Genomic DNA, 26,223 nt, shown 5'->3' with positions numbered 1-26,223 from the left:
AAGAGAGAACTGCCCCCCCCAGATGTTGGCTGTTTATTTGCCCCCCCATTAGGGCACAAAGTGGTTGTCAGGCCAATTCACTGTCCCTGGGTCTGTAGCCCTGTCCCTTCCCCGCTCCTAGCGTCCCTCTGCCCCCCCCCCCCCTCCCCGCTGCAGTTGGGGTATGGCTGAGCCTGCGGTGATGTAGGAAGGAATGCGCCCCCCCCGCCCCTTCCATCCCTCCATTCCCTCTGCGCGTCAGTGGGATGTGTTGTCTCTCCCGGGCTGCTCCATCCCCCCTGCCAACCTGCAGTCTCCGTGCCCTGGCAGTGCCCTGTGCCACCTTCCTCCCTCCGAGCCGCTCTCCGTGATGTGACTGTTCCTCCCCCCCCCCGCATCTCTCAGCCTGGTCCTCCCCCTCCTCCCCTGTCTCCGCAGTGCTCAGAGCAGCCATGAACCCCTTACTAACCCCCAACCTGCTCCTGCTCCCCTCTGATGCCCCCCTGCAGCCGGCGGAGAGCCCCACATCTCCCCCCCAGGGCTCCCTGCTGCTGGGGGGCCCCTATGCTCCCACCGGGGGGGCCAGCGCTTTACGCAATGACTTTGGCTCCAACATCAATGTCCTGAAGACCCTGAACCTCCGGTTCCGCTGCTTTCTGGCCAAGGTGCATGAGCTGGAACGGAGGAACCGCTCCCTGGAGAGGGCGCTGGAGAGGGCCCAGGGGGCCGGCCCCATAACCCGGGAGCAGGCGGTACAGACCGGCTTTGTGGGGCCCATCTTGCCTCCGCCATTATTGGGGCTCACTCGGCCCTGCCCGGCGCCTCCCCCCCAGCCCTGGGTGTATGGGGCCCACAGGCTGGGCACCCGGTGTGATGTGGCCACGGTCAGCGGAGCCTATTGGGGTCACTCAGACGGAGTTGGGGTTCAGATTGACACCATCACCCCAGAGATCCGGGCTCTCTATAATGTGCTGGGCAAGGTGAAGCGGGAGCGGGACGCCTACAAGCAGAGGTAGGACATATACACACTATATACAGTATATATACAGCTGCCAGCTGGGGATATTGGCCTGCCACTTAGCTACAGATGTTGCTGAACTAAAGCTGCCACTAGGCCTGGGGCACAGGGGAACTTTCTAGGATTAAAGGGGAACTAAACTTTGATATATTGTGTTGTGTACCCAATGCAGAATGGTGCATTTCTGCTGCCCTATCTCTAAGGCTTCATTAACTGCCCCTAGACATTAACTGCCCCTAGACCCCAATGGAACCTGTGTGGGAGCTGCCCTATCTCTAAGATGCCATTAGGCTTCATTAACTGCCCCTATACCCCAATGACACCTGTGTGGGAGCTGCCCTATCTCTAAGATGCCATTAGGCTTCATTAACTGCCCCTATACCCCAATGACACCTGTGTGGGAGCTGCCCTATCTCTAAGATGCCATTAGGCTTCATTAACTGCCCCTATACCCCAATGACACCTGTGTGGGAGCTGCCCTATCTCTAAGATGCCATTAGGCTTCATTAACTGCCCCTAGACCCCAATGATACCTGTTTGGGAGCTGCCCTATCTCTAAGGCTTCATTAACTAACCCCTAGACATTAACTGCCCCTAGACCCCAATGATACCTGTGTGGGAGCTGCCCTATCTCTAAGCTGCCATTAGGCTTCATTAATTGCCCCTAGACCCCAATGACACCTGTGTGGGAGCTGCCCTATCTCTAAGATGCCATTAGGCTTCATTAACTGCCCCTATACCCCAATGACACCTGTGTGGGAGCTGCCCTATCTCTAAGATGCCATTAGGCTTCATTAACTGCCCCTATACCCCAATGACACCTGTGTGGGAGCTGCCCTATCTCTAAGATGCCATTAGGCTTCATTAACTGCCCCTATACCCCAATGACACCTGTGTGGGAGCTGCCCTATCTCTAAGATGCCATTAGGCTTCATTAACTGCCCCTAGACCCCAATGATACCTGTTTGGGAGCTGCCCTATCTCTAAGGCTTCATTAACTAACCCCTAGACATTAACTGCCCCTAGACCCCAATGATACCTGTGTGGGAGCTGCCCTATCTCTAAGCTGCCATTAGGCTTCATTAATTGCCCCTAGACCCCAATGACACCTGTGTGGGAGCTGCCCTATCTCTAAGATGCCATTAGGCTTCATTAACTGCCCCTATACCCCAATGACACCTGTGTGGGAGCTGCCCTATCTCTAAGATGCCATTAGGCTTCATTAACTGCCCCTATACCCCAATGATACCTGTGTGGGAGCTGCCCTACTGACATGATGGTGGGACTCTCTAACCTCACTATGTTAGTGGAGCTCAGATCCAGACTACAAACAAACATGAAGATGGTCCCACAGTGCACTTGGCACTAAATATACAAAAATGATGATGAGGATGAGTAACAAAAAGCTTTACAAAGTAATGGGACAGGCCGGCAACAAGAACAGAAGCCCAAGTGGATCTCTTGGTCTCTATTTAAATGGCACCCCATGGGGCATACAGGTATGGGACCTGTTATCCAGAATGCTCGGGACCTGGGGTATTTCAGATAAGGGATTTGGATCTCCATAACTTAAGTCTGCTAAAAATTATTTAAATATTAAATAAACCCAATAGCTTTGTTTTGCCCCCAATAAGGGGTAATTATATCTTAGTTGGGATCAAGTACAGGTACTGTTTTATTATTACAGAGAAAAGGGAATCATTTAACCATTAAATAAACCCAATAGGGCTGTTCTGCCCCCAATAAGGGGTAATTATATCTTAGTTGGGATCAAGTACAGGTACTGTTTTATTATTACAGAGAAAAGGGAATCATTTAACCATTAAATAAACCCAATAGGGCTGTTCTGCCCCCAATAAGGGGTAATTATATCTTAGTTGGGATCAAGTACAGGTACTGTTTTATTATTACAGAGAAAAGGGAATCATTTAACCATTAAATAAACCCAATAGGGCTGTTCTGCCCCCAATAAGGGGTAATTATATCTTGGTTGGGATCAAGTACAGGTACTGTTTTATTATTACAGAGAAAAGGGAATCATTTAACCATTAAATAAACCCAATAGGGCTGTTCTGCCCCCAATAAGGGGTAATTATATCTTAGTTGGGATCAAGTACAGGTACTGTTTTATTATTACAGAGAAAAGGGAATCATTTAACCATGAAATAAACCCAATAGGGCTGTTCTGCCCCAATAAGGGGTAATTATATCTTGGTTGGGATCAAGTACAAGGTTCTGTTTTATAATTACAGAGAAAAAAGAAATAATTTTTAAAAATTAGAATTATTTGCTTATAATGGAGTCTATGGGAGATGGCCTTTCCGTAATTTGGAACTTTCTGGATAACAGGTTTCCGAATAAAGGATCTCATACCTGTACTATACAGCACTAAATATTGCCATGGGGGCCTCTGGGTTTACTGGGAGACCCGGGTGTATAACCCACAGAGCAGGCAATGGATTGGGACATGGTTAATTCATTGGGCCGGGGGACCTTACTTTCCTGTGCCGACGTCACTTCCTGCTGTGTCATAAACTGTAGAAAGTGACTCACTAACAGTTGTTTCCTGGGGAGGCTGAAAGGCAGCACTTGAAGTACATACATTATATTTGTATACGTTATATATAGCACCCGCAGGATGGGAATACATTCTTTGAGTGGCAGAATGCTCACAACTGGTTCCTTTTGTGACCTAAATGGTGACTGTTAGGATCCTGCTTGTCAGCCAATTATTTCCATGGCGTTTGTTTGTTTGGTTCTATTGCTCCTGTCCCACTTAGAAATAAAGGGAGCAGAGAAGACTCAGGAGATGCTGCTGTACCTTAAGCTTCCCAAGTTCTGTCTGGCTCAGAACAACAGGGGGCGCTCATGTTACTCACTCATGATATAAGCACTGGTTTTGGTTCTGTAAGCGCAGTCCTGAAATGCCTTTGGAACCACTGGGCCGACTGTGGGCCTAAATCTAAATAGGAGAGCCGTCCCCGGCCTTCATTTGGACAGTGCTGATTTACACAGGATTAGATTTATTACCCTGCATATAACTGTCAGTACGCAGGATATTTGCCTCTGTCCTCGTACACATGAGAAAACCTGTCAATCACTGGAGGTATGTGGTAATCCTACCTATCACAAGCCTCCCCTGGCAGCCATAGTCATGGGAGCTGTAGTACAACAAAAGCTGTTGGCTGTAATATATAGTGTTACTGACACCGCCTTCCCATGTTATATGCAGTATCCCATAGTCAGAGCCACTAACCCTGACACCATCTTGCCTTACTATACACGCTGACCCATATTGCACTGGTGTTTGGTTGCTGGGATGAGGGGACAGTTCTTAACAAGTCACTAATGTCTGCCAGAAAAGAGATGATTTGTACCCGGTCCTAGAGGAATTCTTTGGCCATAATTGGTAACTTTTCATGTTTCCTTTATAAAAACATTTAATATTCCTAAATTGTACTGATGTTATCAACCCCATTTCCTACTATCTAACCCCTCCTCTATTTCCCTAGTCTTACTCATCCCACAGCCATGTCACTTATCCCTTACACAGAATCTCTCTCCCACACATTATTCTGTTATACCGAGTGGCCCCTCACAGCACAGTCTCCTCAGCGCTTACTGTTCTGAGTGGCCCCTCACAGCACAGTCTCCTCAGCGCTTACTGTACTGAGTGGCCCCTCACAGCACAATCTCCTCAGCGCTTACTGTTCTGAGTGGCCCCTCACAGCACAGTCTCCTCAGCGCTTACTGTTCTGAGTGGCCCCTCACAGCACAGTCTCCTCAGCGCTTACTGTACTGAGTGGCCCCTCACAGCACAATCTCCTCAGCGCTTACTGTTCTGAGTGGCCCCTCACAGCACAGTCTCCTCAGCGCTTACTGTACCGAGGGGCCCCTCACAGCACAATCTCCTCAGTATTACTGTACTTTTTTTTTAGTTATTTAACTTTTTTGTTCAGCTGCTCTCCAGTTTGGAATTTTAGCAGCTATCTGGTTGCTAGGTTCTTATTTACACTGGCAACCAGGCTGCTGTTTGAACAGGAGACTTTATTATCAATATGTTTACCTAATAATTAATTAACCACACAAGATAAATGAAATGTTGCTTGAGGTAGGCCCAGCTATAACATATTAGTTAATATGGTGGGCATTAATGGGAGGCACGGGCAGCCTGTGTGGTTATATATAAGTGCCCTGGTCATAAAAGAAAATGTTCTGGGTCCATCCCTGCCTGTATCTCTGTTTTGCCATCTCCCAGACTGTAGTTTCTATGTTTAGCTGCGGTGTTTGTGTTGGCGGATGGATATCAGTAATGTTATTATCAGCGCCCTGTTGGCTGATGTCTATGTTCCCGTCTGAGCCTCTTGAGTTTGGGATTCTGTAGCCTCTGTATCAAAAGCACTTACTGCCCCCTCCCATAATATCCACAGGGGTTGTGTGCATTGTTTCACTGATATCACCATCCTGTGTCATTCCTAAAGGGAAAGAATGCCCTATTATTTAACAGACAGAGTCCCACCCCTTTCCAAGTCTTTTTCTGAAGCCCTCAATGACTTATGGGACTTGTAGTCACATCCTCGGCAGCAGGAGAGCAATCAGCATGGCAACATAACAGACAAATACAGCTCCAAATGTTCTTTCTGCCCTTTCCCCCCACTTCTCTCTCTTCTGCTGAGGTTCAGGACAAAAAAGAACATGCTGCTTAAAGTAACAGTAACACCAAAAAAATGTACTTATATCAAAGTAATTCAAATATAATGTACTACTGCCCTGCACTGGTAAAAGCAGTGTCTTCGCTTTAAAGACAGTTGGGCTAATTTACCAATATTAGGCAATTTTGCACTAATTCATAAAAAGAGCCTGCTGCTTTAAAATCATTTCTCCTTCCCACTGTGTTTGTAAAATTATAGCCTGGGCCCAGCACTTTCCTTCTGTGTAACATAACCATGTACACACAGCTCTTTCTGTTAAAAATATTCTCTATATGTCTATAAATACTGTACAGACAGCCCTGTCTCACTGTCTGTGTAACATTATACTGCACGCGCAGCACTGTGCCATATTCACTACACTCGCTACTTTCTTTCAGTAAAATTACTGTTCCTATACTCCATGTGTAAAGCTGCCAGTTAGGCTCTTCCATGTGGAGGTGGCATTTGGCAGCTTGTTGGTTGGTTTATGGGGCCTTTCTGTAGTTACCTTACAGCAGTCCCCATAGCGGGTGCCAGTCAGGCCTGGACTGGGATTCAGAATAGGATTTGGCGTTTTAATGACTGTCTAAGGCATCTTACAGCAGACCCTATGGCATTTGCCAGAATCTACAGATTGCCAGTCTGGGCCTGGCAGGGGGTTTGAACCACAGGGTATGCTGTGTGGTAAATAGATTGTCCAGCTGTTGCAAATGAGCATCTTGGGGGCCAAGTTGGCAGCTTATTGGTCTGTGTATGTGGCCTCCCTGATGACAGGGGTGTAACTACCAAACATCAGGCCCTTAGGGGCTCCCAGGCAGAGGGCCCGGACTATAGGAAGCAGTCACCTGTTACTTTAACTTTGCCACCATGGCAATAAAAGGAGCATCTGAGTGGACTGCTGAGCAGGACATCAGTCCGGATCCTACTCTGAAAACAAGGGGTTTGGACTTTCAAGTGACACTATTGCCCAATAGCTGAATATTGCCTAGATATCTATCGGGCAGATGTGAAAATCCTGTCAGGTTAGGACCACAATGGCAGATCCCTCTAGGCCAGTGCTGTCCAACTGGCGGCCCGCGACCCCCCTCTGTGTGGCCCCCCACCTGTCTGGCTGCTTTGATGGCTTACTCTTGTGTAAGCATTAAATGGTATCAGTACTGTGATTAACTGCCTCCCTGCATGGTTCTCACCTCAGATTCAGGCTGTAATCCCTCTGTATTGTTTAAATATATAATCCCCTGTGTTGTTCACATCTTTTAATCTCTGCATTGTTCACCCCCTGCAGTGTTCACACCTCAGGCTCAGGCTGTAATCACTCCCATTGTTCCCCTGTTCACACCTCAGACAGACTGTAGGGGCAGTAGAAACCCACAAATAATCCCTGCACACTACAAAAAGAAAATATACTGAGGTGGTACTGCAATTAAAAAGTTTTTTAATATATAGTTATTGTGCAGACTGTAGGAGCAGTGCCAGCATTGTGTCACTGTATGCTGCCTGTGTGTGCCATACACACAGGCATCATAGGGCAAGCAGAGTATGGCACACACAGGCAGGGTAGGGAAGGCAGAGTATGGCACACACAGGCAGAGTATGGCACAAACCAACCAAGAATGGCAAACACAGTGAAAGTATAGCCCACGCAGGCAAGGTAGGGAAGGCAGAGTATGGCACACACAGGCAGGGTAGGGAAGGCAGAGTATGGCACACACAGGCAGGGTAGGGAAGGCAGAGTATGGCACACACAGGCCAAGTATGGCACAAACCAGCCAAGTATGGCACACAGGCAGGGAAGGGAAGGCAGAGTATGGCACACACAGGCAGGGTAGGGAAGGCAGAGTATGGCACACACAGGCAGGGTAGGGAAGGCAGAGTATGGCACACACAGGCCAAGTATGGCACAAACCATCCAAGTATGGCACACAGGCAGGGTAGGGAAGGCAGAGTATGGCGCACACACAGGCAGGGTAGGGAAGGCAGAGTATGGCACACACAGGTATGGCAGGTTTTTGCTGTACTACAACCATTAATATGGGTATGGTCATGTGATAACATGGGTGTGGTTTCAAGTGGGTGCGGTTTCAAAAAGGGGAGTGGTCAAAACTGGCTTCCATTATCGGCCCTCCACCACGTAGGTCGGAAAAATTCCGGCCCTCGGTACAACAGAAGTTGGACAGCACTGCTCTAGGCCCCTACTATAATCTGGTTGTTGGGCTAGTCCTGGGGCCAAACAATCCAGTCAGCTTGATATGACCCAGTGTGTGGGCAGCAGATCAGGCAAAGATCCTCTTGTTTGGTTAACACACTGTTTAGGCCCAGCTTAACTATATACTGCAAACATACTACTATTTTTTGTGTAACATTATCAGTATCCACCATTTTCTGTTAAAAATACTCTCCAAGTTCAGATATATGCTTATGAATAAGCTCACAGCACAGTCCATGTAACATTATACAGCTATAGGACTCATTATCCAGAATGCTCAGGACCAAGGGTCTTTCCGTAATTTGGATCTCTATACCTTAAGTCTACTAAAAAATCAATAAAACATTAATTAAACCCAACAGGATTGTTTTGTATCCAATAAGGATTAATTATATCTTAGTTGGGATCAAGTACAGGTACTGTTTTATTATTACAGAGAAAAGGGAATCATTTAACCATTAAATAAACCCAATAGGGCTGTTCTGCCCCCAATAAGGGGTAATTATATCTTAGTTGGGATCAAGTACAGGTGCTGTTTTATTATTACAGAGAACAGGGAATCACTTAACCATTAAATAAACCCAATAGGACTGTTCTGCCCCCAATAAGGGGTAATTATATCTTAGTTGGGATCAAGTACAGGTACTGCTTTATTATTACAGAGAAAAGGGAATCATTTAACCATTAAATAAACCCAATAGGGCTGTTCTGCCCCCAATAAGGGGTCATTATATCTTAGTTGGGATCAAGTACAGGTACTGTTTTATTATTACAGAGAAAAGGGAATCATTTAACCATTAAATAAACCCAATAGGGTTGTTCTGCCCCCAATAAGGGTTAATTATATCTTAGTTGGGATCAAGTACAGGTACTGTTTTATTATTACAGAGAAAAGGGAATCATTTAACCATTAAATAAACCCAATAGGGTTGTTCTGCCCCCAATAAGGGTTAATTATATCTTAGTTGGGATCAAGTACAGGTACTGTTTTATTATTACAGAGAAAAGGGAATCATTTAACCATTAAATAAACCCAATAGGGTTGTTCTGCCCCCAATAAGGGTTAATTATATCTTAGTTGGGATCAAGTACAGGTACTGTTTTATTATTACAGAGAAAAGGGAATCATTTAACCATTAAATAAACCCAATAGGGCTTTTCTGCTCCCAATAAGGGGTAATTATATCTTAGCTGGGATCAAGTACAGGTACTGTTTTATTATTACAGAGAAAAGGGAATCATTTAACCATGAAATAAACCCAATAGGGCTGTTCTGCCCCCAATAAGGGGTAATTATATCTTAGTTGGGATCAAGTACAGGTACTGTTTTATTATTACAGAGAAAAGGGAATCCGTTTTAAAATTCTGAATTATTTGATTAAAATGGAGTCTATGGGACACGGTCTTTCCGTAATTCGTAGCTTTCTGGATAATGGGTTTCCCGATAATAGATCCCATACCTGTACCAGCTCATTAATTTGTATACACATTTTTATCCTGCCTTTCGGTAAAATAGTACCTGGTGCTTGCCAGTCGGCCATTAGCATTACTGCCTTGTAGTGATGGGAACTGGAGATTTAATGTAACCAGACACATATCTACATGGAGTTTATGCATTCTTTGTATGGGATTTCTCTCAAAATCCTAAAATATTGCAGGTGGTCATTTGGCTTCTGGTGGAGTGTACCATGAGATAGAGAAATCATATTGTAGGCTCTGTATGGGCAGTGTATGTGTCTGCACTATATACAGTGTATATATTATACACTAACGGTAATGGAGTTGAAGGTTATATAGCTTTACAATGTTCTGTATGGCTGTTATGTCTAATATATGCTGTATCCTGTGGAAAATGTAACAGTGCAGTCAGTACAGAAATGCTTATTTTTGCAGGTGGGAGGAGGAATACACAGCCCGTGTTCAGCTGCAGCAGAGAGTGACGGAACTAGATGAGGTGAGGAGAAATCACGCTACTGGTCACATGGCCTGCCCTGTTTCACTGAAATTCTGTCAGAATGTTCACTTTCCTCTGTGTCCTATCACTTGTCATTGCCGCCGGCTCTCAGTAACATCCAAGGCCTCACTGCAGCCATCAAATAAGCTCAGCGTGCCCCAAACACCCACTCTTGTCTTCTCTTTAATGTCATACAGGCACTTAGACAGCATTTTTGTACTGAAATGAATAGTGATGGGAATCCATGACTGGAAAATGGTTATAAATAGAAGTAAATATTAAATATTTAGTGGTGCACATGGCACTTATAGGGGCAAAGTTACATCCATTAAGCAGGCTATGTTTAAGCTCTAAAATGGACAATTAGCAGGCAGTTTTTTTTTTTGTAGTTGCAATAAACAACAACTGATTGGCTGTTATGGGTTACTGCATGAGCATTGCCAACCAAGAGGCTTATTTTTTCAAATATGGTACATTATACAGAAAATGTGGGTCCTTTTTGTGGTACTTGCTGTGCAGGCAGACATTTTAATCTCTTGTCCACATCAGCATATCTTACAGCAATTTTCTCTGTACAATTCGAGTCAATACATTACAAGCCACAATCCATAATTCATAAGAAAGCCTTTCTGTATCTGTATATGTGTGTGTGACTTGTAGAGCACTTTTCCTGGACATGTAGTACATGCCTGACAAACAGAGTACTTATTGCTATAAGTTGAACCAGCGTGTAAATAAATACTCTCTTGCAATTTTTCCTTATAGGAAGCCCAGGAATCTGCCCTATATCAGGAAGAACTGGCCATGAAAGTGAAGCAGCTGAAGGCTGAGCTGGTCGTATTCAAGGGTTTAATGAGCAATGTGAGTTATGAACCTCGAGAGAATATCCATTATGTAGGAACCCATATATGTAAGAACTCCATGTCCAACGTATCGCTCCGTGTTCCATTATTGGTTGTATTGGTTGTATGCTGTTGTGCTGATGTACGTGTCTGAGCACTGTGACACCTGTATGGGCTGATGTTTGGATTATAACTGACTCACGTCCCAATGGTGTTAGGTAGTGGTGGCCCCTGCAACTTCCAGGTCAACCCCAAATGTGCTGAGGAGACATTGGCAGACCTTATACAACCAAAACAACTGTATATATCTACAAGTTAGTTAAGCATAGGTTAGGATTAGGATTGACCCTGAGTTCCAGATGTGCCTAAACTATGGGGACGGCAGGAAGAAAAGGTATGTGTTCATTGCCCCACCCACAGTGCCCCCTTTTCTGCCTACCCCTATTTGCAGCCCTGACTTCCATCATGATTCCTATCTTTGCCCCCACTCTGTGGTGAGAAAGTGAAAATTGTGAATCCTTTTAGCCTCTGGTTTCAAACCAAAAACTAGAATTTAGATGTTTTTCTGTTAACAACAAACCACCCCCAGCATTTTGATGCCTTGGAGGAGGTACTTGCTGTCCCAGGAATTCTGTTGGCCAACAGCCTATTCAAAAAAACAAAGAAGCTGAAATTAACTATAGTGTGTTTAGTGTGAAAGTGTATCTTTTGTAAAAGCCAGGCAAGTGAACGGTGAAGGCCACCACTATTAGCAATTAGCAAAATAAATTGGATTTATTTTCATTGGATTGGATAACTTTAATTGGCTCTGCAGCATTGACTGATGGGTTTCCTGACCTATCACTTTCTCCTTTACTAGCCAAATAAGCCAACAGTGAGATCAGTCCAGTAGTGGAGCAACACAAAAACACAAACATAATTGAAGCATATTTTTTATATTGTTATGGTAATTATTTAATGAAACATCAGTCGTTGACTTGCTGTACCCTTTTACTGTACCAAATACCAAATAAATGGTATGCTCTTTTCCCCCCTTCTCTATCTTCCACTCTCAGAACCTGACTGACCTGGACACCAAAATCCAGGAGAAGGCTATGCGGGTGGATATGGATATTTGCCGCCGGATTGACATCACGGCAAAGCTGTGTGACGTGGCCCAGCAACGAAGCTGTGAGGACATGATAAACATGCTGCAGGTCTGTACATAAGAAAAGCATCTCCTGTATGCACTATATAGGGCAGCATAGATATAATGGGTTACTGTTGCCATCTTGCCTTGCTGTCTTTATCTTGTCTTATTGCTACTATTTTGCCCTTTTATGGCTTCTACCCCCACTGAATACCCCATGCTTCTACACACTGTTCAAATCTACCCCCACCAACCACCCCATTGTTCTAATTTTCCCCCAACGACCACCACATTGTTCCAATTCTTCCAGTCCAATTCTACTGATCCCCAACCAAGTGGCTCGTGAGCAACATATTTCTCACCACCCAATTTGGTGTTGCTCCTAATGGCCTCAAAGTAGGTGCCATTTATAAATTCCTGGCTTGGGAGCAAGTTTTGGAAGCACAGAGACAAAGAGCCTCCTGCAGGCCACAATGGGCTACCAAATAGCCAATCACAGCCCTTATTTCACATCCCCAATGAACTTCCATGCTTGTGTGGCTCACCAATACTTTTTACATCTTTGTGTTGCTCAAGAGTAAAAAAGGGTTGGGGATCCCTGCACTAAAGGGTGTAATGTAATTAAAGGTACTTATACCATAGGCAATTGCTTTAAAAGAGGTAATGCTGCCTGCTTATTGGGTACTGCGGGTTACTAGACCTGGGGAAAACTTTGCAACTTTTATTACACTGCCACTTGTATGTGAGCCCTAGGAGCCCTGCCACTTATTTAAGTCCCTTAATTGGCCATACACGTTCAGATTTTAGTCTTCTTCCGGCAAATGTTTGGATATCGATTGTATGTTTAAATGCAACCATCTAAAACTCACATTTAGCTTGAAATTGTAGGATAAAGCCCTAAAAATAACAAATGGGAGGATGTTCTGAACATGAAATAGTTGGCAGGGACCAATCGTACGAAAGTGACTCCCATTCGAGGTCCCCCAAAGATATCGGCAGATACATGTGCAGATTTTATCCTTATCCGACCAAAACGTTCTAAACTGTCCGATCGACTAAACAACCAATGGTACAGCATTGCATGGTATGAAAACTATCAGGAAGATAATTCTGAGCCCACACACAGTCCGAAAATCTTACTAGGTTTTGTACAATTTCATTGGTACGTGTATGGCCCCCTGTTGGATTGGGGGACCCCGAACTGACGAGTGCCTATACCTGCCATAATAACGACCAAATTAGCCTGTTATAGCCCACCTGTAGGTGGGGGTATCGGCAGAAGATCCACTCGCTTGGCGATGTGGATCTTAGAGTGTATGGCCACCTTAAGGCAATGTGTTCCAAGCAATGAAGAATGCAGCATTAAGATCAATGGCAGTATCATGTAGTGTAGGCCCAGTTACAACATTCTGGAGCAACATTTCAGAAGGGAACTTCTAGTTTCAGAACAGATTTTTCACTTCTGTTCCTGTAACAGTCATGTTGAGGAGCAGCTGTTTCTCAATCACTAACGTTTTCTTGGATTCTTGCCATGCTAAGGCCTTTCCACCCAGTGTCATGGGTTTCAGCCCTCAAGGACAGGAGCATTATTTCTGTTATAAGACACTAAGCAGAAGCATGGCATGACACAGAACCCAGTTTATACTGAATTGGTACCAAAATGCATTTATTTGTACTTTTGCTCTTTCCTTTTGCTTTCATTTCCCCTTGGCTTTTTTATTGGTTGCTCTATTTATCCCCTATTACACCCCTCTTAATTAGTGTGATCTCTTTGGCTCTTTCCATTATTGCCTCCCTCTGATATTTTCATTTTCTCCTTTGAATCTTACGGTCTCCTTTTCTCTTCCTTTTTTCCTGCTCTTCTCTCTCTTGCCTCCTATATGTCCCCAGACTGTCCATCTGTCTCCTATGAAGGTTTTGGGGAGAAGGAAAGAGAGGAAACCGGCTACTGATGATGAGACATCGGTGTGCGAGAGTGAGAGCGCAAGAGGGGGCGATGAAGATGAAAGCACAGCAATGAGTATCAATGAGGAGATGCAACGAATGCTCAATCAGCTGTAAGTAAGGGGCACAGGCTTCCACTATTGCTCTGAACCCCCAGGTATTAAACAGGTCATATATCAGGCTGGAATCTTTTGTTGTAGTTTAGAGGGCCATAGAGTAACATTGATACCTTGCAATAATATGTCAATAGTGGCCCCTTCTGAGCTTAGGGACCCTGGGGTTTATAGTCACCCTGTCCCTTCTAAACTGATATTGGGATGTCCCTCCTGCTTTTCCACACTAAAGGGGCCATTTACTAACGTTCAGATTTATTTTATTTTTTTTTATGATTGTGATCTTCTAGCACCAAAATATAACAGGCACTAATGTAGCCCCCACTTTCCCCTGTTCTATAGGCGGGAGTATGATTTTGAGGACGACTGTGACAGTCTTGCCTGGGAGGAGACAGAGGAAACCCTCTTACTGTGGGAGGATTTTTCTGGATATGCCATGTCTGCAGCGGAGACACAGGGGGAGGTAAGAACATTGACTGAACCCTTCCTATAGAATGAGAATAACCCTTGCCTCAAACACCAGGACACCCCTAGTATGAGCGGAACAATGCTTGCCCAACTTCTATCTTTTCAACCCATCTATTTTCAGGAGAATCAGGATTTTCGGGAGAATCCTTCTGGGTGGGTTCAGGGGTTCAGTCGAACCCAAAAAAGTGGGCTCAGTGCATCCCTAGTTATCAGATACAGTTAAAAGTCCCTCCTCGTTTGTGGGTCAGAATGGGCCCGAGTTGAGATAGTGTGGGTCCTATCCCACAAGACTTACACAAGTACAGAGCTCTGATTATGTCTACATTTTGCCCCTGGGCTGCTCTCTTCACCATGGTCATGCAGTGGGGGTGAGGCATAGACATGGCATAGAAGCCAGTCAAGAATATTTTCCCTTCCTGTTGATCTCTGTGGAGAGTGTAAAGGAGGTTGATGGCCACTAGAGGGAGCCCTTGCTCCATCAAACTAATTTATGGTAACCCCCCCAATCCATTATTTCGGTGGGTTCAAAAACTGCAAATGTTTTCTTACCCCATATTTGATTTCGCAGTATGTTACATCATTGCTTGGTTTGTGCACGTTGCTGTATGTTTAATTCTAAATATAAAGGGGAAAACGGAATCAGGACTGATACAGGTATAGGACCTGTTATCCACAATGCTTAGGACCCAGGGCTTTCCGCATAAGGGATCTTTCCGTAATTTGGATCTCTGTACCTTAAGTCTACTAAAAAAAAGAATTTAAACGTAATTTAAACCCAATAGGATTGTTTTGCCGCAATAGGGATTCATTATATCTTAGTTGGGATCAAGTAAAGGTGGCCATACACGGACCGATTTTTTACTTACAAACGACCGATTCCCGAACGATCCGATGCTATCGTTAAGTTATCGTATAGTTGGTGGTGTACGAACGATCGTCGGCCCACTAAACGAGCCGACATTATCGTCCCCAAAATCGATCGGCCAGGTTTAAAAATTTTGGTTGTTTAACGATAAAATCTGCCAGTTGGTGTGAGTGTCAGACATTTGTCTGTCAACGATTGTTCTCTGCGCATGTCACGATTGCCAGCAGCAGAAGTCAACGACATCGATCGTACGTAGATGTACGATCGTAGGTATTTTACGATAATGATGCGACAAAATCTTTCCCGAATTATCGTTGCCCGTGGATGGCATATCGTATGGGAACTCGATCGCCATACGATCGTTTGTCGATATAATCGTTCATCGCACAACGAGCGAAATCGCCTCGTGTATGGCCACCTTAACTTAAGTAACTTAAGTCTGCTTATAATCATTTAAACATTGAATAAACCCAATTGGATTGTTCTGCCCCCAATAAGGGGTAATTATATCTTAGTTGGGATCAAGTACAGGTACTGTTTTATTATTACAGAGAAAAGGGAATCATTTAACCATTAAATAAACCCAATAGGGCTGTTCTGCCCCCAATAAGGGGTAATTATATCTTAGTTGGGATCAAGTACAGGTACTGTTTTATTATTACAGAGAAAAGGGAATCATTTAACCATTAAATAAACCCAATAGGGCTGTTCTGCCCCAATAAGGGGTAATTATACCTTAGTTGGGATCAAGTACAGGTACTGTTTTATTATTACAGAGAAAGGGGAATCATTTAACCATTAAATAAACCCAATAGGACTGTTCTGCCCCCAATAAGGGGTAATTATATCTTAGTTGGGATCAAGTAAAGGAAAGAGAGCAGCCCAGGAGCAGGGAGATGGGAAAGAGAGCAGCCCAGGAGCAGGAAGATGGGAAAGAGAGCAGCCCAGGAGCAGGAAGATGGGAAAGAGAGCAGCCCAAGAGCAGGAAGATGGGAAAGAGAGCAGCCCAGAAACAGGAAGATGGGAAAGAGAGCAGCCCAGGGACAGGAAGATGGGAAAGAGAGCAGCCCAGGGACAGGAAGATGGGAAAGAGAGCAGCCCAGGGACAGGAAGATGGGAAAGAGAGCAGCCCAGGAACAGGAAGATGGGAAAGAGAGTAGCCCAGGAGCAGGAAGATGGGAAAGAGAGTAGCCCAGGAACAGGAAGATGGGAAAGAGAGTAGCCCAGGAGCAGGAAGATGGGAAAGAGAGCAGCCCAGGAACAGGAAGATGGGAAAGAGAGTAGCCCAGGAGCAGGAAGATGGGAAAGAGAGCAGCCCAGGAACAGGAAGATGGGAAAGAGAGCAGCCCAGGAACAGGAAGATGGGAAAGAGAGTAGCCCAGGAGCAGGAAGATGGGAAAGAGAGCAGCCCAGGAACAGGAAGATGGGAAAGAGAGTAGTCCAGGAGCAGGAAGATGGGAAAGAGAGCAGCCCAGGGACAGGAAGATGGGAAAGAGAGCAGCCCAGGAACAGGAAGATGGGAAAGAGAGTAGCCCAGGAGCAGGAAGATGGGAAAGAGAGCAGCCCAGCAAAATCAGAGCTGACTCCTTGGGTGAGTGTAGAAGGAAGACTGCATTTACTTGCAGACAAATCACAGACACAATAAGGTGTCTTTTTGGTGTGTGAGCTGCTTAATAACATGGGCACTGACCCGCTGATACCAGGGATATATTTATGTCTTTCCTTCAACTCTGTCTTCTTCTATGTCCCAGACACAGGAGGATAGTCTGGAAGAGGTGATAAAAGACACTGAATCTCTGTTCAAGAATCGAGAGAAGGAATATCAGGAAACAATCGACCAGATAGAGGTGAGAGGAGTGAGGGACGTGAGCTGGGAGGGAACCCATGTGCTTTAATGGGAGGAAAAGAAACAGTGGGAACAGCAGAAGGAAGATGGAACAACCAGAGGAGTTCATATAAATATAGTGAAGGTTTGTGCCAGTGTAACCCACAGCAGCCAATCAGCAGCTAGCATTTCTGGCCCTGTGCAGTTACAATAAACCCATTCACTACCTAGAATACAAGCAATCAAAAGGGTCCCAGGCAGACAGTGGAGGATCAAAAGAATGCAGCATCCTGATTGGTGGGATCTACCAGAATTTACCACTACACACTTTTAAATAATAAAACTGGGGTGGGGGAGGAGGGAGAAATTCATGCAAAGAGAGAAATAGATTGGTGCCTGCCCATATCATTGTAGCAGAAGGTACATGGATGAGGCTGAGAGCCGAACATGCATGCAGTATCCTGATTGGCTGGCTAAGAGAATTAGATGGAGTCTAAGGAAGCAAGGGAAGTGAGTGCGAGTATGCGATTACTAACAGTATCCTATACACGCCTGCAGGGGGCATTAGAGAGCTGTGTAGGAGAGACCCAAAGCCAGAAATAGCTTCAGGAGTTAGCATCTCCCAAACGGTAAATGGTGGAAAGAAATTGCCCCCTTTAACCACGTGAGTGTCAGTTTCCCATGTATGAACAAGCAGGCAGATTTAATGTATCAGAACTTGCCCCTGGAAATTCAGCACAAGGAAGCACAAGCACAGCAATATCTATAAAGGAATTTGAATTGATCAAGGGCAGAAGACTGCAAGAGCAGCAGATATACTGGAGGTCTTGTTACCCTTTATCCAGCTAAAAATAACTGCATATAAGTTGCCCTTATTATTTTGCAGCATACTGCCATCTAGTGGTGGCGAAAAATAAATCCTCTTTGCAGAGCAGCTATTAGCATGAAAACAAACTGAAGGGCTCATACTGACTCAGCATGTTGAGTTCCACTGCATTCATGCACCCATGTTAGTACAGCCCCATAAAAAAGAATGGGATGCATTTATTCCTACGCTCCCCTGTGGTGAACCAAGGAGAATGCCACCCAGGGGAGCGCAGGAAGAATAGTGAAACAGGATTAGAATAATAGGGACAGGCCTGGACTGGCAATCTGTGGATCCTGGCAAATGCCAAAGGGGCTGCTGTAAGATGCCACAGACAGTCACTATTTATTGGGCTGGGGGGGGGGCTGTTTGTGCCTCTGGGTACTGGGAATGCCAGGGGGGCTGTAAGATGCCACAGACAGTCACTATTTATTGGGCTGCTGGGGGGGCTGTTTGGGCCTCTGGGTACTGGGAATGCCAGGGGGGCTGTAAGATGCCACAGACAGTCACTATTTATTGGGTTGGGGGTCTGTTTGTGCCTCTGGGTACTGGGAATGCCAGGGGGGCTGTAAGGTGCCACAGACAGTCACTATTTATTGGGTTGGGGGGCTGTTTGTGCCTCTGGGTACTGGGAATGCCAGGGGGGCTGTAAGGTGCCACAGACAGTCACTATTTATTGGGCTGGGGGGGGCTGTTTGTGCCTCTGGGTACTGGGAATGCCAGTGGGGCTGTAAGGTGCCACAGACAGTCACTATTTATTGGGCTGGGGGGGCTGTTTGTGCCTCTGGGTACTGGGAATGCCAGGGGGGCTGTAAGGTGCCACAGACAGTCACTATTTATTGGGCTGGGGGGGGCTGTTTGTGCCTCTGGGTACTGGGAATGCCAGGGGGGCTGTAAGGTGCCACAGACAGTCACTATTTATTGGGCTGGGGGGGGGCTGTTTGTGCCTCTGGGTACTGGGAATGCCAGGGGGGCTGTAAGGTGCCACAGTCAGTCACTATTTATTGGGCTGGGGGGGGGGCTGTTTGTGCCTCTGGGTACTGGGAATGCCAGGGGGGCTGTAAGGTGCCACAGACAGTCACTATTTATTGGGCTGGGGGGGCTGTTTGTGCCTCTGGGTACTGGGAATGCCAGGGGGGCTGTAAGGTGCCATAGACAGTCATTATTTATTGGGCCTGTGGGGTGCTCTTTGGGCTTCTGATTAACTAAAATGCCAGGGCTTAATCCCCACATACCTTCTTGGTCCCTTTGGGCTGAGACTTGCCACGTACACCACCTTGGGAGAGAGCTAGTTAATATATATGAGAACCAGTACCCCAGGGCAGCATATATATATATATATATAGTAAAGGGGTAAATGCCTTGGAACAATGTGTGCCAATAGAAATGAATATGGACTAAATGGAAGTAGGGATTTAGGGATATGATGGGATGCACTGGATAAATACGTGACTGAGCCCAATCAGGTTAAGTTGTAGCCATGGGCTGCGGGGAACCCTGTAATGCCAGTTACTCACTGTAATACCTGCATTTTTTTAGCCCCCGAGGCTGATGCACTGTTGTTGTCATGTTTGGCACCAATAAAAAAAAAACAACTTGTAGGTGAAAGTGTTCCCTGTGCAGCTTTACTGCAGTGAGAAGGAAAACACGGCAGTTAGACTTCACCTCGCCTTCAGGGTAAAGGTTGTGTCACCAGCGTACAAATAACATGTCCTGGAACATATCTGGGATACACAAGTGTCAGCACTACCGGCACTGCAAAAACAAGATTCTCATTGGACACTTTATGCACAGAACAATACGAGGGCCCCGGGGTCACCTTGCGACTGGAGGAAAGCATAGGGGGATGTGTATAATACGTACAGATGTAGCGTCTCTGCCCTAGGGAGCTGCTACTGGCGGGGCATGCTGGGTAAGTTACAAGCAGGACCCCCTGGGACTTACTGATCCGGGGCCCAGATATGTAGGGGCCACAATAACACTGTCACATACAGTCTGTGTTTTCCCATTACAGACACTGCTCCATTATTGTCTATGGGAGAGTCAGTGCCATTGCCATCTACTGGCTGGGGCAGATTCTCCTTTACCTACCCCTGCTGTACGGATATAATGAGAAATATCCAGCCGGGGGCAAAATGAGAGGCCTGTGACCTGCGCTGAGATAATGTACAAGGAACCAAACAGGAAAAGCTTGAATGAAGCAGAAAGCAGGGCTCTGTGCATATTCCCTTCCCGCCGGCGCCTCCATTACTCTGCCCCTGTGGTTAAAGGGGTAGTTCACTTTCAGATATATCGAATGTTATAGAATGGCCAGTTCTTAGCAACATTTCAATTGGTCTTCATTATTTCTTGTCGTTTTTCATCTATTTGCCTTTTTCTTCCAACTCTCTCCAGCCTTTAGCTGGGGGTCACTGACCCCAGAAGTCACAAACTATTGCTCCGAGGCTACAGTTTTATTGCTTTTGTTCAATTTTTTTTTACCTTTCTTTCTAATAAGGCCATCTCCTATTCCAATGTCTCACTCCCATCACTGCTTGGTTGCCATGGTAATTTGGACCCTAGCAACCAGATAGCTGCTAAAATTCCAAACTGGACAAACAAAAAGCCAAATAATTAAAGAACTACAAATAAAAAAAAAAACGAAGACCAATTGCAAATTATTTCGGAATACCACTCTCTACATCATACTAAACATTGATTCAAAGGTGAACAACCCCTTTAAAGTGTTTAAGCAGCGCTCTCGTTTCTGGCATCACTATTACCCTACATGAACAGACCTGCCCTCTTACGGGTCAACTCGGCGTCACTTTTTATACTGTAATTGGTCTGGGCCCGAAAAAAAAGAGACTGTATAAGGCAGTATGTGTCGGGATGTTTATAACCTGTGTACAGCTGGTTCTGACTCCTGAAGCAAAAGCCAGCTGATTAAGAGATCTGGAGCAGTTCATGTACCCATGTTTATTGCTCTTCCCTGGCTCTTGGCATGTCGCTGTTACATGTGGCACCCAGACAAGTCCTGGGAGAATAAAGTGTAGCTGTTGCTTCCGGCTCTCTGCATTCCCCTGTAGCAGCCAACTGCCATCAGGCTCAGCCATGAAATAGCCAACCCGCCTTAGGGAAAACCCCAAGTTATAGTATAGAGATAACCTGCAAATAAAACTTTCTACCTATTATTTTGTGGGTTTAAAATAGTTATAAGATTATCCAGGGCACCAGTTGGCATTGTACCTTCTCTGTGATTGACAGTTTTTCCCTGTGTCCCACCCAATCATGCCAGTATTGTCTCTGAAGTGAAACACAGCTAAAATCATGGCACTGCTCCCACCCATTACTGACAGTACTGTTCCCCTGCATATATTATTATTATTATTATTATTATTATTAAAATTTATTTATAAAGCGCCAACATATCCCGCAGCACTGTACAATAAGTGCGTTACATACATGGGACATACAGAGTAACATATAAAGCAACCAATAACCGATACAGGAGGGGAAGAGAGCCCTGCCCAAAAGAGCTTACAATCTACAAATAAACACATTATAGCTAAGCGTGACTGTAGCCCAGGGCCCAGTCTGTCCTTTCCAACTTCATGATATCTACTCCTGTGCTGCTAATCTGCCCTCTGTGTCTTTTCTGTGTATAATTGACTCTCCATGGGTTCCCTAGTTGTATGGCTCTGTGCCAGAGCATGGAGAGAAAGCAGATCCCCGCTGCCTTAATTCAATAGAATGTATTTATAGGCTTATTAATAGCAATCCATAGTGTTAAACATAAGCCAACTAAGAGAGTGTGTCATTTGTATTGGGAACTCTGAGTATCACTCATGCATTATATTATAATGTACCCCCTACTGTAAATGATAAGGATATTAGCAGTCACTGAGGGGTGCTGTGCCCATATGAAGGCACAAGGCTGCAGGCTGAGTTATACAGGGAACTCTGAGTATCACTCATGTATTATAAGGGATAATGTACCCCCTACTGTAAATGATAAGGATATTAGCAGTCACTGAGGGGTGCTGTGCCCATATAAAGGCACAAGGCTGCAGGCTGAGTTATACAGGGAACTCTGAGTATCACTCATGTATTATAAGGGATAATGTACCCCCTACTGTAAATGATAAGGATATTAGCAGTCACTGAGGGGTTCTGTGCCCATATAAAGGCACAAGGCTGCAGGCTGAGTTATTCAGTATCACTCATGTATTATAAGGGGTAATGTACCCCCTACTGTAAATTATATGGATATAATGTATTATTAGGAATAATAATTATCAGTGATTATTATTTTTTTCTGAGCAGTTGGAACTGGCCACAGCTAAGAACGACATGACCCGCCATCTACATGAATATATGGAGATGTGCAGCATGAAGAGGGGGCTAGATGTGCAGATGGAAACGTGCAGGCGCCTGATCAACCATCAATCATCAGAAGAGAGGTAAAAAATAGTCTGTCCAATTAAAACAATATTTAATTAATAATAATCCAGTAACGGCAGATGTTAGTGTAAAATGGCAAAGCAGTATCAGTACAAACTAGTGTAAGAATAAGAAGGGTAGGTTATAGAAAGCAGGTAAGTACTGCAGCAGCCAGATTAGAATGACTTACCCTTTAGGGCCCCAAGGGCCACAATACTTCACCTTCTCACAAGCTATAGAAGCAAAGCCAGGGAAAAGTCTCCCTACAGTAGCTTAGTCACCCAGGTTGGCTCCCTGATTTGTGTGTATTTAATGTAATTACCCCTCCCTGCAAATAGGCGCCCAAGCTGTCCCGCACTGCCATGGCCTCACCCATCCCTAAGCCCCGCCCTGCTGGGCAGGAAAGAGTCCCATCGCTGTTCCTAAGATACAGTATTATAAGGCCAACTGCAAGCATGACATCTGCAAGTATAAATTCCTCTTTCTCTGCAGAGAGATTCTTGGTTTGCAGCCAGGTTTGTATTCATCCGCCTCCCCCTCCTTCCAACCTACCTCCAACCTAGCAACAAGTCACTGCAGAACTGTGTGGGTTTCATAAGCCTTCCACATTAAAGGGGAAGTCATCCTAATAGCTTTAATGGTTTTGTGAGCGACTGATTTTCCTTCTGCAGGTCACCGCCACCCAGTAGCGAGTCAGCCTGTAACGAGGATCCTGAGGACTCTGATCGGGACCCCCCGTCTTCTGACAGTTCCGCCAGATGATATGGGGAACAGGATGATGCCCCCCCCATTACTCCTACAATTACTCTCCATATTCTGCACTTCCCAGCACTGCCATTGGAACTGTCACTCTGGGAGCCTGGTGCAGGCAGTTGCACTCAGACAGACAAACTTAATATCAGTGTTCAGGACAGATGGGAGTTGAATGCTGCAAGATGCTTGATATATATTAATAGGTATATATAGGGTGGGGTGGGGGCGCTGAATAAGTATATATGGGCTGCCATGCTGATAAACGCTGTGTGTGTGCATTTAGGTGCTTGGTGTATGTATAAGGGTTTTAGGCTGCCAGGCACAAATCTATTAATGGGGGAGTGTGGGGAGCTCTTTAATTGCTATATGGGGGTGCTGTAGTAAAGATGGGGTTTGGGATTCTCTGACAGGTATCTGGTCTGTTCAGTATTGCTCTCTAACAGAGGCCAATCTCACACAATGGCTACACACTCATGCACTTTTACTGGGGTTGGCACCTTACCTTTAAAACTGGATACATATGGAACCCCCGTGCTGCACGGCTGCACAGAACCCATTGCCAATATACTGTGCGGCACGTAGAGTTAATATCCTTTCCAGTCTTAAAGTGGCGAGAAGCCAACCCCAACTCTTGTACAGAGATATGGATATTTTTTTTGGGGGGGTGGGTCACAGTTTTGAGGTTTTCATCTCATATTGTACATTGGAGCCAGCGGTTGTGAGGTCGGCCTGTTCCATTCTGGGACACCTACAGCCGCTCACCTATACATACTGTACATTTCATCTTGCCTTTTTTTCAAGGCAGGTAATAGGTATGTAAATAAGGGATGCGAGCTGGGCACGTGAATGTAAAGTGTATATACCCACGGGGGCAAATGTATAGCTAGAGAGCAGAGGAAGCGGTATCCGGAATGCTTGGTTCCATGCACTTAGGGAATTGGCTGCGGAGGGTGTAATATCATGATTTATTATTGAAATGATTGCCTGTAAACCCATTACCATAATCCTACGGAGAAGCCAAAGAGGGGAGGCCTGTGGCCATGTTGCCTGGGTATCTAATGGACTAAAGCCAGGGATCCCTGCTGCTGTAGGGAGTGGCTGCCACAACGAACTACAAGTTGGACTCCCCTGCTGCTACAAATGTCTGTGACTTAATAAAGAGAGATTCTGCCGCCAACCATCTTCTCCATATCTGCCGTCCTTGGTGCACCTCATCCCTGGCTCCTGGTAGGGTTCAGTTGCAGAATAACCTTGAGCTTTGTTACTTGCTTTGTTATAGAGGTACCACCATATAGAATGAGTCCACGCTACTACACATGTACTACCAACAGGACCTGCCTTGGTGCTACTGGATCTAGGAGTTTAATGGTGGATCATGTTGGTTTGGTTATGGAGTCAACAACATCATCTTACAAACCAATCGCCCAACCTTGGCTCTTCCTCCGTCCCTTACTGCCAAGGTATTGGACTGACTCTTCTGTACATGACCAAATGTCGATGTATCATTAGATGTGACTATCAGCAAAGACTCCAAAGTGTTAAACCCACTTGTGTAGAACCCCAGCACCCTTGCGGTGATCTCTATCTGCCAATGTAGCGAGGCTCAGCAGTGTTACAGGCACATTGTGTTTGCACCATACAACCTCAGAGTCTAGTAGGTATACAGTATATAGAAATGACTTTCTGAGGTTAAGGTCCAAATTGTCAGCATCCTATTAATCCTTAATCAGTGATTCTGTCTTGACCCACTTGTTGAATTTAATAAAGAGCAATAAATGGCCGATCATGTGACAGTATAGTACACTTAGCCTTCTGGATTCCAAGGGCAAGATATGGGGGAGACAACAATAGAAGCAGCTTCTGGGGTACCCCCATTGCATTGCAACCAATGTGTAATTTCAGTATTTGTATGTGTTTGTATGATCCCATTTCCCAAGATCTGGTGGATCTGCAGATGGAGCTCCACTCTTTACAGGAAATGGGCAAGGGCCCAAGTCTCACCCATAACCCGGCCTACCAGGGCCCCATTATCCACTTAGTGCTATAGTGATGCTGAAATGAGACAGCTTTGGACCTTAACCCAGACAATATGCTGTATATATTATATATATTATATCAAATCTCATGTACTGTATATAAAAAAAAATCTATAAAACAGATCTTTAAAGCAATGACTTGTGCCGAGTTATTATTTTGGTATGGGGCCATGTAGAACCCATTGTGTGAACCCACCCTGGAGTGAATGAGAATGTTGCTGAGACCCCCTTGCCTCGTTACCCAATGAATGCCTGTATATTAGTACCAGAGGACAGTTCAAGTTATATAGTGAATAAAGTACCCCCTATTGTAACATATAGGGATATTATAAGCCCCCGAGGATTTCCTTATAATATATAGTGAATAAAGTACCCCCTATTGTAACATATAGGGATATTATAAGCCCCCGAGGAGTTCCTTATAATATATAGTGAATAAAGTACCCCCTATTGTAACATATAGGGATATTATAAGCCCCCGAGGAGTTCCTTATAATATATAGTGAATAAAGTACCCCCTATTGTAACATATAGGGATATTATAAGCCCCCGAGGAGTCCTTTATAATATATAGTGAATAAAGTACCCTCTATTGTAACATATAGGGATATTATAAGCCCCCGAGGAGTTCCTTATAATATATAGTGAATAAAGTACCCCCTATTGTAACATATAGGGATATTATAAGCCCCCGAGGAGTTCCTTATAATATATAGTGAATAAAGTGCCCCCTATTGTAACATATAGGGATATTATAAGCCCCCGAGGAGTTCCTTATAATATATAGTGAATAAAGTGCCCCCTATTGTAAAATATAGGGATATTATAATCCCCCGAGGAGTTCCTTATAATAAATAGTGAATAAAGTACCCCCTATTATAATATCCCTATATGTTACAATAGGGGGTACTTTATTCACTATATATTATAAGGAACTCCTCGGGGGCTTATAATATCCCTATATGTTACAATAGGGGGTACTTTATTCACTATATATTATAAGGAACTCCTCGGGGGCTTATAATATCCCTATATGTTATAAGTCACCGAGGAGTTCCTTATAATATATAGTGAATAAAGTGCCCCCTATTGTAACATATAGGGATATTATAA

At 44.9% G+C, this 26,223-nt stretch overlaps 1 protein-coding gene across 2 annotated transcripts; it reads left to right on the top strand.

Annotated features, from left to right (window-relative positions):
- The first annotated feature begins 220 nt into the window (after nt 1–220).
- Nucleotides 221–24,865, top strand: iffo1 (intermediate filament family orphan 1). 2 transcript variants are annotated; one of them, XM_002941687.5, is made up of 9 exons: nt 221–991; nt 9,788–9,848; nt 10,614–10,709; nt 11,746–11,886; nt 13,734–13,876; nt 14,219–14,339; nt 16,961–17,056; nt 22,205–22,341; nt 22,993–24,865. In XM_002941687.5, the coding sequence occupies exons 1-9, from the start codon at nt 432–434 to the stop codon at nt 23,081–23,083; spliced, it is 1,446 nt and encodes a 481-aa protein (XP_002941733.1). In that variant the 5' UTR covers nt 221–431; the 3' UTR covers nt 23,084–24,865. The 2 variants fall into 2 exon arrangements, with proteins under 2 accessions (XP_002941733.1, XP_004915823.1); XM_004915766.4 differs by having other exon boundaries at nt 13,710–13,876.
- Nucleotides 24,866–26,223: the final 1,358 nt, after the last annotated feature.

Source organism: Xenopus tropicalis, chromosome 7 (genome assembly GCF_000004195.4).
Source record: "Xenopus tropicalis strain Nigerian chromosome 7, UCB_Xtro_10.0, whole genome shotgun sequence".
NCBI classification, from domain to species: Eukaryota; Metazoa; Chordata; class Amphibia; order Anura; family Pipidae; genus Xenopus; species Xenopus tropicalis.
This window is presented reverse-complemented; position numbering and strand designations above follow the sequence as displayed.

Bases quoted from the DNA above. Each gene is read 5' to 3' on its own strand.
- iffo1 (XM_004915766.4), top strand. From the start codon at position 432: ATGAACCCCTTACTAACCCCCAACCTGCTCCTGCTCCCCTCTGATGCC. The intron at 992-9,787 runs GTAGGACATATA...TTATTTTTGCAG, and splicing joins CGGGACGCCTACAAGCAGAG to GTGGGAGGAGGAATACACAG. The intron at 17,057-22,204 runs GTGAGAGGAGTG...TTTTCTGAGCAG, and splicing joins AAACAATCGACCAGATAGAG to TTGGAACTGGCCACAGCTAA.